The sequence below is a fragment of the Toxotes jaculatrix genome, chromosome 17 (assembly GCF_017976425.1).
Source record: "Toxotes jaculatrix isolate fToxJac2 chromosome 17, fToxJac2.pri, whole genome shotgun sequence".
Classification (NCBI taxonomy): domain Eukaryota; kingdom Metazoa; phylum Chordata; class Actinopteri; family Toxotidae; genus Toxotes; species Toxotes jaculatrix.
In genome coordinates, this window is record NC_054410.1 from 6567887 (window position 1) to 6580529 (window position 12643).

General features: G+C 43.3%; 1 protein-coding gene and 1 long non-coding RNA gene across 2 annotated transcripts in view; one reads left to right on the forward strand and one right to left on the reverse strand.

The window, feature by feature from the left end:
* The window catches only part of LOC121197038 (glutamate receptor ionotropic, NMDA 3B-like), a 60739-nt gene extending 49879 nt beyond the window's left edge, over positions 1-10860 (reverse strand). Inside the window, exon 1 of the mRNA XM_041060391.1 lies at positions 10327-10860. Within this exon, the coding sequence (XP_040916325.1) occupies positions 10327-10860 (534 nt within the window). The remainder of the gene's footprint in view (positions 1-10326) is intronic.
* The window catches only part of LOC121197041, a 135288-nt gene that overhangs the window by 37833 nt on the left and 84812 nt on the right, over positions 1-12643 (forward strand). The gene's annotated exons all lie outside the window — the stretch shown is intronic.

Genomic DNA, 12643 nt, shown 5'->3' on the forward strand with positions numbered 1-12643 from the left:
TCCACCTGAATGCCTCAATGCCAGTTCACTCTAGTGTCATGACTGGAAAAAAAACAAACAAAAAAAAAACAGCCACCCTCTAGCAAAAACTCAACCTGACATACCCTTATGTTAGTCCACTCTGCTGCTCAGAAAACAGAAAAAAAACAAACAAACATTGCCACCCCACCGTTTTCCCCAAAATGTTCAATGATTGTTCATTCCCTTTTCAGCACTTAAAAATGTCTTCCCTGCTCTGTTTTCCTTGCCTGACGTTGTTCGGAACTTATTGATTCTGCTCAATTCTGTAATGTTTCCTGCTGTAACAGTCTCTTTACAACACTGGAAACACAATATTCGTATTTCTCATTCAATATTGTATCAACAACCCAACTCAAGTTAATCCAATAAACACACAGCCTAGACTGGTGGAATTTATTTTCAGTAAAGCATAGCACTCAGCCCTAAAATTGTCATACATAAGTGACTTGTTTATGTTTAATGCTATTTTTCATTTATTCATACGTCTTTTCTTTTGAAATTGTCCAGATCTTGGTCTTAGAATAAATCTCAGTGTTATAAGTTGTAATTTTATGGTGTTCTTCAGTTCTCCCTTTGTAAAGAAAGGCAGAGTGAATGGGGGGCAGATGCAAGATATATGCTCACAACTGCCCTAAATTAGAGTGAAATATTGCTCCGCTTTCTTGCGTGACTTGGCATGAGATAAGTGTAACAGGGAAGCTGCTTTAGCCCTATCTGGAGGACAGCCTGTCCTCTATTGTGAAGGGCAATGAGGAAGGAAAAATGATCACATCCTCTTACTCTTCTCTCTATTACACTTTTTTACCCTTTATTTCTCCATCTCTTCTTTTCTTTTTGTCACCCCACCCTCAAGCTCTCATTTATTGTCTCCTTGCCTCATTCACCCATTCATTTCCTTTAATCCTCTCCCTTTCAAATCTCGTTACCCTGTGTCTGGTAGCGACTCTCTCTCTATCGGTTGTACCATGTCTGCATGTCTCTTTCCGGGCCATAAATAGCGTTTATGTGTTAGATGTTGTGCATATGAATATCAGATCATCTTGATGTTTCCCCTGCACCAGTAGTCAGCCTGGGATATCACTCAGGATTTATCTGTCGTTCCGCTCTGCTCTGCTTTATGGAGACAGCTCGAACACAGAGGTCAATACAAAAAGAGAGTGGGGGAGAGAAAGGGAGAAAGTGAAAGAGAGAGAGAGAGAGAGAGAGAGAGAGAACTGAAACAGGACTTCCCAACGAATGACAACTGCTTGTGTGTATATGATGGATGTTCCCGGATACAATCTGACTGAGCATGCGTATCCATGCATGTGTGGGGCAAAGCTGTGATTGCGTGTGCATGTGATTGCATCTACAGCAATATGTCTATGTAGTGTATGGCGGTTACAGGAGATTAGAGGTGTGTTACAAGAGGAGTGTGTGTTTTGTGCGCTTATCTGTGTAGGGAAGAAAAGTTTCAGTAAAGTCAGAAAACAGGTAGCGACATTTTTGTGGTGTTGCTTCACTGCTGGATTTGAAATGAAACAATGCAGCTGAAGTGACTGATTCTCAGCTTTAATTTGAAGGTGTTTCCAGCCATGTCAAATTAACAGCAACAGTAATTGTAGCCCTCTGTATACTTAGCACCCCAAGAAATTCAGTGCATTTTAAATATATGATGTCAAAATCATAATTACACAAAGGAAGAAATGTAAAGTTTATTTATTTTTCAAATACATCATCAATGTGGGACTGGGGAGCCCTACATTGTTATCTGTTGCTTCCCTGTCTGTGACCCCAGCAGTCCCCCCATGTTACTCCATGACTCCACTGGGTTACACCCGTTGTGATTCAGATCACTGAATAACTCACGGGACAGCCCGTCGCTGTGAGTTTTGACAGTCTAGTTTGTCGTCATCACCCTATCTGGACTCACGACAGAGAGACAGCTAACGCTAGCTGGGCCCCCTCTTTTCTAATGCAGGACTGACACAGCACTGTGGAAGCTTCCAGTGACTCAGCAGGTGTTGAAATGCGATGAACAAAGAGGAACATCTAGTGGGAATCAGTGTGAGCAAGCTAGGCTAAGAAGCTTTTAATTTCCGAGTGAAATACGAATGCAACAGTACAATGGGTCCAAATTTGCATGTTGTAAAGGGACAGACAAACTAAATACCTAATGGCTAACACTATGCTGTTAAGAAAAGTCCTCACTGTTTGGAGGCTGGACACTACGGTGTTCATCAGTCAGCTGCACATTACAGCAAACTGACAGCAGGTAAACCAAACCAGTTGAATCGCCCACCTGGAATCTCAAGGTTAAGACACTCTTGCCACTAATATATTAAAAAAAACGATTTCATCCTTTTCTAAAAAATGGGAAAACACACCTGGTTTCTTCCTTTGTGATGGTATGCCAGGCCTGTACTGCAGCCTTCTCCACTTCTCTCCCACTGTGGGGTCTTTTGCCCTTAAGTCTTGTCTTTAGCATGTAAAGCACATGCTAAATTGGTTGAGGTCAGATTACTGATTTAACAAGTCAAGCATATTCCACCGTTTGGCTTAAAAAAAACCCTCCTTGTTTGCCTTGTCCAAATGTTTCGGATCATTGCCCCAGTGCATCGTCTTAAAAGCCAGCATGTCAGCCTGAAAGTGATTTTTAGTTTCAGATCCAACGAGCTGGAGAAAAGCCAAAAATGGGCAAAACGGCTGCATTTCTACACATGTAAGTGATGTAAACGATGTAACGATGCGTGTTTGTGTGTGTGCGTGAGTGCCACCGTTGCACTGTTGTGTGTCTCCTTACAGACAGCGTTTCCTCTGTGGGCAGGTGGTGTTGAAGCCCATCCAGATGGGCTCTAAATCATGCCTATTTTCTTGCCAACTCGCAACATAAATATCCTAGAAGGAACACAGAAGTTACCTTGGGGTCCACCATCTTTCAATCCTCTGTCTATGGCTCGTCTGCCTCTCAAATAACAGCCTTTCACTCCTGGTCCCCTCTTTCCTTCTTTTATCTCATACTAGCTTCCTCACTTTACTTTACTTTGCTGTCTGTTTCTCAGTCTTTCTAATCTTTTTTTTTTCACCTCTCAACCTGTCTGAATCACTCACTCTGTCTTTCGGCCCGTATCTCTTCCTCTTGCTTACTCTTTATCCTCTGTTACTTGAATTTTGTCTTCCCCCTTCTTTCTGGACGTTTACCCCATATTCTCGTCTTCACCCCTGGGTTTTTGGCTAACCTGTCGCTTTGGCACTCGCTCAACCATGTCCCACAACCATCTGTGAGCATCTGTTTAATCTCACATCAGCACATGTCTTTCTCACCTTTTCTCACCTGTCTTACCTCCTGTCTGCGTCTCCCGTCTGCTTGTCTTTCACCTGTGACCTATGGGAGCTTCTATAGGGTACTGTGTGTGTGTTGTTTCCAAGTCTGTCCTTATCACCGAAGCCCACCTGGCCTACATTGCTGGTGTTCTGCCTCAGTTGCCACCTACTGTAACACAATAACACACATTCCCCTGTGTGTACACACACAAACAGCTGCTGCACAATCAACAACATTAGTTCAATGGAAGGGAAAGACGGAAGTAACCTCAGCAAGATGTGGAAAGTTTGGAGGTTTACGTCAAAGTGTGTATATGTGCGCAGTTTGCATGTGTGCGTTCACCTATCTGTATGGATGTGCTCATGTAGGTGTGAGGGTGTTTTTCAATCACAGATAGCTCGAAGTTATCACTCACTAATCCTCTAATGAACCAGCACAGTTTAGATAAAACTGCCTCCATCAAACTGCTCAATGGAAGAGAAAGCACAAGATCCAGGCCTCCTGTCATCCTCCCCTGCATTCCTTCAATATCTCCATCCCCTCCCACCCTCCGTCATCTCTTCTTTAATCCTTGCTTCCCCTATCCCTCCCTTCCTCTGTTGATCACTCCTTCCCTCTTCCCCTACCACACAGTTCTTCCAGTTCTTCCTTGATCCCTCCTTCCTTACCAAGTGATTGCTCTTTTTCCCTTGATCACTCTTTCCTTTATTCTCTATGCCCTGAACCCTCTCATTCATTCTTCATGCCTCCTTACCTAATATCTTATTCTTCTCCTTTTTCTTTATTCTGTATTTCTTTATACTGTCTTCTTTTCTTTCTTGATCTTTTATTTCCTGCTACTTTACCTGGTTTCTCCCTTTCTTCCTCAATTCTTCCTTCAATTCCTCTTATTTCCATTTTCTCTGTTTTCTTCCTGGATTCCTCCTTTCTTTGTCTCCCATTTCCACATTTCTCTTGTTCTGGCTCAATCTCTCCTTCCCATGTTACTTCCTACCTGACTCCCCCATATCTTCATTGATTTATCCTTCTTTCATTCCGTACCTGATTACTTCCTGTCTTACCTGAGTCCTCATTCCCTACCACTTGATTCCTCCTGTTTTTCCTTCATCCCTCCTTCCCTTGTTCCCAACACCATACTCCCCTTTTCAACCTTGATACCTCCTTTCAGCATTCCCTACAAACTGATTTCTTCTTTCCTTGATCCTTCGTTCCTTGATCCCTACATACCACCCTCAATCCCTCTATTAACTCTCTATAATAATAACCTCATCTCCTTCTCTCCCTGATACGTGTAGCCATTCCTTTCCCTTCTTCTCCCATCCATCACTGCTTTGTTTATTTATTTATTTATTTTTTAGCTCTACAGAGAAATGTTCTTCTGGTGTGGGGTTACTGGAGACATTTGTTTCACCACAGGCAAAAACACAAACCAAACATTGGAACACTAACTCAAATGCCACACTGAGCAGCTCAAACAGGCCCACAGTCCTTTTGGTAATACATACTCTGCTGTTTCTGCTCTGCTCAATTAATCTGGCTCAGTCAAGACCGCGCTGAACTGTCATCATAACACTAATAAAGAAAAAGCTTTGAGCTGTATGCATTAAGTGGCCTGCTTGTCTCAGACTGTCAGTTTGCCTGCGGCTCTGGCTCGGCACAAGTTTTGTCCCTCTCTTTCCACTCGTTTATTCCACTGTGGTTGGGCCACAAATCCCCTCATCATCTCAAAGAAAACACTAAAGGCAGCACGGCCTCAGAAAGCCTCATTAGGCTTAATAACCTTTAGTGAGCACAGAGCAGACACTGTATGCATGTTTGTGTGTATGTGTGTGTGTGTGTGTGAATCTCATATATGCAGGTATACATTTGTGTGAGGCGTGTGCATGTGCTTCGCTGTGGATCAGAGTGCACCGATGTGTGTGAGCGGGTGAATGTGCGTGCAGCGTGTGTGTCCTTTGAGAGCAGGGCTAGCACAGAGCCACAATGCATCTTATTCAGCAGGGTCCCTGGATTAAAATGTAATTTCATTCAAAGTCGTAAATTGGGTTTTTTTTTTTTTTTTTAAACTTCGCTAATCTTCATTTTACTAAGCAGAATGAGGTATGTCATTAAAAAAAAGAAGTTACTTAATGAAAGAATGCAGGATGGATAGATTGCAGACTGGAAAGTAGTTCCCCAACAGAACGATAAAGGTTATTCTGAGTCATAAACAGTAAAAATCTCATGAATAATACACTACAGAACTATATCAGAGTGTGTATTGCAGTGATTATGTTTTAGGGGTAATGACAGTGACATCAACATTTGCAGCTTGGGCATTCAATGTGCTCTGATTGAGAGGCACTTAAATTGCAGCTGCAAAATAAGCTAAATTACATGTAATTTCAGATAAAATTATCAGCAGTACCAAAAAAACAATAGTACAGTGACAAGTGCAAAGTGTTGGAGCAACAGGATCCACTTGTAATATGCATAGATATGATCAAGGTCTGGTTAAAAACCAGAGCAGATGGAAACTAGACTCTGTGAAATGTGAAGAAAACGCTCTTCTGTGTTGAAGGGAATATTAGAACATTTAATTTGCAAATAATGAAAGTAACTGAACTACAAAGAGGAAAAAAAAAACATGAATGGCATTCAGCACTACTGTGAAATATAGTCGTGAGCATTGTGCTTTATGGAAAAAATTCAGGGTGTATTTCAACAGTATTAAGTGTATCTGGGAATGAAGTGAGCTGCAGGAACATAGCTTCCACTGTGAAGAATGACAAATAATGAATTCACACCATACCACCCCTGTCACCTAATCACATTCAGGAATCAGCGAAACCATTTCCTTCAGCTCTCCCTACTAATACATTTCCGGAATAGACATCGTGATCCACAAAATAATTTCTGTGATATTATCAGCAAATCTAGAATTGTTTGGTAAAGCTGTGTTTTAAAAAGGCCGTCTGTATTAAAAATGAACTGAGATTTCATACGTAGATATTCTGTTTAATTAAATCTTTTGGCGATTGCGCAACCAAATAATTGTATGATGGCTGTGCCCATCATGCTTGTAGAATACCAATTCTAAAACCCATTTCATTCAATTTTTAGATTAATTGAGGTTATTTTTTGATTCCTTTACTTAAACGTCAAATTCCCTCGGTTTCATTTCTTACCCTAACTTCAGCCAAAGGGTAGTGATGAACATCACCTGCCCAAATGCCTATAATGGCCTTGATGGGAATTAGAAGCCCATTCTTTTTTTTTTTTTTCTTTCCCCTCCTCCCTCTGTCCCTTCTTCCTTTCTCCTCTCCTCTCCCCCCATCCTCTCTGCCATAGATGGACGGGAGAGATTTACAGTTAGGGGTCACACAGTGGTTCTAATTAGCTTAAGTAGGTTGGAAGGAATAAGCACTTCCTTGCTGAGACGCATCACCAAGTCCCATAGCTCTGTCTGACTAAGCAGAGAGAGGAGGACACAGACGGACAACCGATCCCTGTGTCTGTCTGCCCCTCTGTCCCTCTCTTCGTCTGTGTCCTTTTGAGTCTCTCTATCCACACTGGTGTGGAAATTTTCCCAGCGTTGCAATAGAGGAACATTTTGACCATAAAGAACTTTTGTGATAATTTATGGGAGAAATGTACTTCTTGTCGAGTATATAGTCGTGACAACCCTTCAGCAGAGGTTTTGGGTGCACTGAGAGGTAGTCTGGAAAATATCTATCATCCCCACTTCCAAGAAATGTCACACATGCTGTGTGACGCCCCCCATCGTGACTGTGCCAAGTGAATTTGTTTTGTTTTGTTTTTTCTTTAGAAGAAATGGGAAATATGGCAAAAATTAGTTGACAGTAAGGAAAAATTATTGTGTACCACAATCTAATACATTCTTGAAAGTCTCTTCGCTTTTTTCTCATGGACTTGTTGTTTGACCTTGAGGAGGTCTCTTTAGCTTGTGATAGAAATACCTCACTTTTTAAATTTTGTGGAATTTTAAAATTTGTGTAGAAGTTACTTGACAGTTGGAAGGACGCATAACAATCGTCTCCTCCTGTATGTGCAAGTGTACCTCTCTGTCTGTCTACCTCTATCTGGTGTCCAGGGAAGGGAAGGGATCTGTACAGCAGAGAAACGTGGGCTCAATTCCCAATACCCTGCAGAAAAAATCTCCATGATTTCAAAAACTCGGGGGAGAATATTCTCCCTCCAAAAACAAACAAAAAAACCCTCCTCTTTTTGGATTAATCTGTGACGGATCCGGCATTTTTTTTTTGGCAGCGGCATCTGTTTTGTGTCTGCATTTCTCCAGCCCTCCTTCCCCCTCCCATGAGCGCTCCTCCCTCCTGATGCTATAATGTAAATAGAATTTTTAATTAGAATTATATCTTCTGTTTGTGTGTTTTGCTATCAGCAGAGAAACCACTGTACTGTTTCCTGTTTGCACAGGGTAACAATTTGCCTGCCTGCTGACCTAACCCACTCGTCACTGCCCTCTCCGTGTGTGTTTAAAAACCTGTCCCACCTCCTACCAGCCTCCTTTTATTTTCTTTGTCAAGTTGCTCCATTTCTATGGAGGTGTACCCTGGAGTGTTAGGGCAAAAGAGTGCACTATAATCCTTCACTGGCCACATACTAAAATTCATTCTAGGCTGCAGCTTCTGACTATTTTATCATCAATAAAGCAGTATATCAATCTTTTATGGCGTAAAATGTGAAAAATGTCCTTTACAATTTCCCAGGGTCAAAGGCAATGTCTTCAGATTGCTTGGTTTATCTATCCACACTCTAAAATAACATCACAGAGCAATTTCATTTAATTCAATTTAAAGTTACTAAAAACAGAGAAAGGCAGCAAATCTTAAAAATTCAGAAGCTGAAAACAAGTGAAAGATGGGCATTTTTGGGCAGTTGATCAGGCAAATAATTATTTCAGAACTATGCTCTTTACCTAAGCAACAATTATGCAGTATTACAAGAGTAGTAAGAGGACTGATGATAATCTTAATAAGGCTTAATAGGCTGTGATTTTTCTTTATTTTCGTGTTTGCACACTTGTCTCAGTGCTGTTGACCGTGTATTTTCCGGAGTTTCCAGTTTCTGGCCCGAGTCTTTCATTTGGCTGTTAGCTATTGCTATTCAAAGCTCCCCTGTGCTTCTTCTACTGCTTACAAACAAGCAGATGTTGTGGCTGCCAGATACCAAGAACACATCACCTTCAATAACCAAGAAAGACTACTCTGACACCGGGAGAAAAAAAGATTTCATGAATTTAATATAAGGCTGAACCACTTGTTGTGTAGCCTAAACACAAACTCTAACCAAAACAGGCATTCGTTTTTTATAAAAATTCTGCTTGAAATTACGGCTAAAAATACTGAAAAGTGGAGACGGAGAGACACAGAGAAAGAGAGTGATGGTAGTTTCTCTTTTGCCCAGTGACTGCTTGGCACAGTTATGCAGAACTGAAAGGCCTCCTACAGCTCAAAAAAAAAAAAAAAAAAAAAAACCTCTCCTCCTTCCCTGCCCACCCCTTCTTCTCTTTCTCCCCTCATCTCCCCCTTCTCTCTGTCTCTCCTCTCTCCTTCTGCTCTTCCCCTGCTTATCTCCTTGTGTTGCCGACACATTTGTCAAGTGGTGTGACTTCTCATTCATGCAAGCTGTATTGAAATCGAATAAGCAATCCATTGTTGACAAAGAGACGTGACAGGACAGAGATTTCAGACTTAAACTATAGATCTTTTCCACCACTCCTCCTTCTTTCTCTCTGCACTGTCTCCCCGCTGCCGCCTCTTAGTTTTGTCTGTTTGTGTGTGTGTGTGTGTGTGTGTTTCTCAGTTGACCCTGGATGAAAGTTGAAAGTCCTCTTTATGTGCACAGCCCTCTCTGTGTGTGTGGCGTCTTGATTGCCCCTGTGCAAGAGTGTGTACCCTCACATGTTGTGTGTGTGACAGAGAGAGATGCAGTTGGCTGCTCAGTTGGATAGAGGCGGATATGACTGGAGCTGGATTGACTGACTGGCAAGAAGCTCGATTGCTGCTGGGAATACTAACATGACACACGCTCGCACGCACGTTTATTGGCTACCTACAAATGTCTACACACATGGACCAGCACACACATAACCACACATTTGTGATCGCACACAAATAGCACGAGCTGCGACCGTCACACCTCTCCACAGCATCCATCTATCAGGATCTCAACTGTTTGAATGATTCACTCTGAAAGGTGCCAAAACACAGTCGTCTTCAATCATACATGCACACACCCCGATTCATGCACGCACAAGTACACATACACACACTCTCATACAGAGTTAGGCTCTGTTAACACACACACACACACACGCACACACACAAGAAGAGAGCTTAAGAAAAAAAAATTTCACTTTAAACCTCCGCTGCTGGAGGGCTTGAGGGTTCAGTCCACTACCAAGGCAGAGCTACCACATATTTAACATGCATGCAAAGAGCCTGCAGGTTCACCAGCTGAGATCAATCTGAACATCAGAGTTTGCTGGAAGAAAACATTTAGTGCTGCAATTTAAGAATGCGAGGCACTAAACTATCTTTTCATCTACTATACCAATTACCTATATTATATTTTCACCATTTCTGTTCCTGACATTATTATTCTAATCATTCTTAAGATTGAGATTAAGAATAATTGCTCTTATCATCCCAGTTACAATTTTTTTTTTTTTTCTTGTAATATTCTTTTGCCTTTAACCAGCTTTAATATCTGGCTGGTGAGAACTGTTTTGCACCAGCTCAAGCTCAGACACCAAAATCCTTGCCACTGGGCAGTGGGTCAGTCCGAGGTTCATCCTTGGCTTTCAACTCTCTGATAAAGGTCCAAATGAAAATATGTTTGGCCGTGGCCTGCTGCAAGGCACAGAAAGCATTAACACAATCAAATATATCCAAACAACCTTGAGTGTTTCTTGACCTGATGACAGGTGAATCGGGACAGCACACAGACGCAGAAACACACACTCTATCCACCCATACCTTGGTCACAAGGGGTTCTGTGTCCTCCAGGATGGAGACGAAGGGGATCTCCAGAAAAGAGGAGAGGAACTCCACCTGGATCAGCTCCTCCCTGGAGCGGGGAAAGGCGAGTACAGCGGACACCCCCCTGACCACCAGGTCTTGGCAGGCGCTGCGGGACAACGACTCGGGGTCCCCTCCCGCGGGCGATCTAGCCACCATCTCCAGGCTCAGGTTGTAGGGCAGAAGAGGAGGTGTTTGGGAGGTAGTCGTGGAGGAGTCTGCCCCTCCGCTCTGGTGCCGGAGGCTAGCCAGGGCGCGGTTGAGCGCGTTTTGTATCCGTGCCGGCTGGCGGGTCGGCAAAAGCGCGCCGAGGCGCACGGTGTGTCCTATCCGGGCGAGGATGTGGCAAGGCTGGGGATGAGGGAAGCAGGGCTCGGGAGAGGAGAAGACGGTTAATAAGAGAAGCAGCAGGAGCGGTCTGGCAGAGAGGAAGAGGAGATGAGGTCTCCCGGGGGCGAGGCAGTAGGTCCAGAGTCCAGAGAGAGACACCATGCTGCAGCTCCGACACACAACAGAGGAGGACTGGGCTCTGCTCGGCGGGAGATGGCATAGCTCCCTCTTTCTCCCGGCTCCACCGCTTTTTCTCGGACTTGATGGCTCTTTTCTTTTCCCCCTTTTTCTCTGTGAATGCGCGCTGTCGACGGTGATTTGTCGGCGTTTTGACGTTTCGCCTCTCACCTCTTCAAAGTTTTTATGTCAACAGTAAAAGACGCGCTGGTGCAGGAGAGGAGAGATGAGCGCTCACAGCTTAGAGCGGTCGCCCCGCTTCTGTCAGTCTCTGCTGGAGGAAGGCACACTAGCTGTGAAGTGTGTGTGTGTGCATGAGTGTGTCTCGGTGTGTGTGTGTATGTATGTGTGTGCGTGTGTGTGTCCATGCGCCTGCCCGCCAATAATCTAACCTCTCACGGAGCCTGCCTCTTGTTGAATTTTAATGAAAAATCGTCGGGTAACATTTCCTTCCGCTTCTCCGGGTCCCAGAGAGAATTTCTCCTTAATGTTTTCATTCGGAATTGAAACTACAAGCAGTCGAAGATGTTTGCATGGAATTATTTTTATGTTTCTTATTTTAAGATACACAGTCCAATACCGAAATTAGTTTGCTCCTGCTGCACCTCTATTTGTGCCTGGTAATGAAGGATAAACTCATTTAACCCACTTCTATATTATTCCTCACCGCTCAATTAGCAGAAATCTTTCTGAAACACACACATTTAGCGCAAAAGAGGAGTTAAACCGCTCTAAGTTTCACAAAGACTATTTTTAAGAAAAAAGGGAAATTTTATGCTTTTTTTTAAAAACTGAATTCTGTTATAACTTGTGGTGTTTTGTTGTGTTAGACCACTTTTATGCACCTTTTCACCACCGACGTGCCTGCCAGGTTGGCCAACACCAAGCTAATAGCTTGCTGAAATCTCAATTTTCCGCAGAGATTTATTCCCACTTCCTTCCTGCCGTCCAACTAGAACATTATCCGTTGTGTAACCACATCTTTTCAGCACCATGGACAGCGCCAATGCCATAAAAGAGATCTACTGTGCATGCTAATTTGGCTTCATTCAGGGGACAGCACTCAGTCCTCCCTTCATTCATTCTGCACTCACTTCTCTTTCCCCTGATCTAATTTGTCATCTTTAGAGCAGAACATTCAGTAAATCTCTGTCCACCCAGTGAAATCTGGCCAAGCGAAGTGCAGATCTGGGGGCCCACACATTCTCTCTTTTTCTGATCTGTTTGTCAGACACCGCTGATGCTCCAAGTGTCTATCTCCTTCTGTTTTTCTGCCTCTGCCTTTCTTTCGCTCTCTCTGCGGATTAGGCACGGGGTGAAGCTGCAGGGCCGTTTCAGTATGAGGTCTGACATGAAAAGGTCTTTGCGGCGAAGCTGTGGATAGAGGTATCACTGCCTTTCTCTGTCTGTCATGCGCACACATTCCCGGGGATCAACAAGTCATTTCACAGCCTGCTGGATGACCTAGTGTGATACCGGTGCGGTTTACAGACAAATCTAAGACAGTTGGGCAAAAAGTGTTTTCTTAGCTTTCCTTCTTCTCCTCATGCTCCGCTTGCTCGATATTGTGAAAAGATGAAAACCAACACTGTAGGCTTTGTTCCTCTGCAGAATCCAGTAGCATTAAACTTGCAAGGCTCTTCCCACACTCTCCCTCAGGTACCTGTTGAAGCCGGGCAGGACCGAGTACAAAATAAGCGTTTCCAAATGTATTTCTGTCTGCCTCTGCTTATGTTGTGAAACGAGATGATTATTGGGTCAAGTTAAG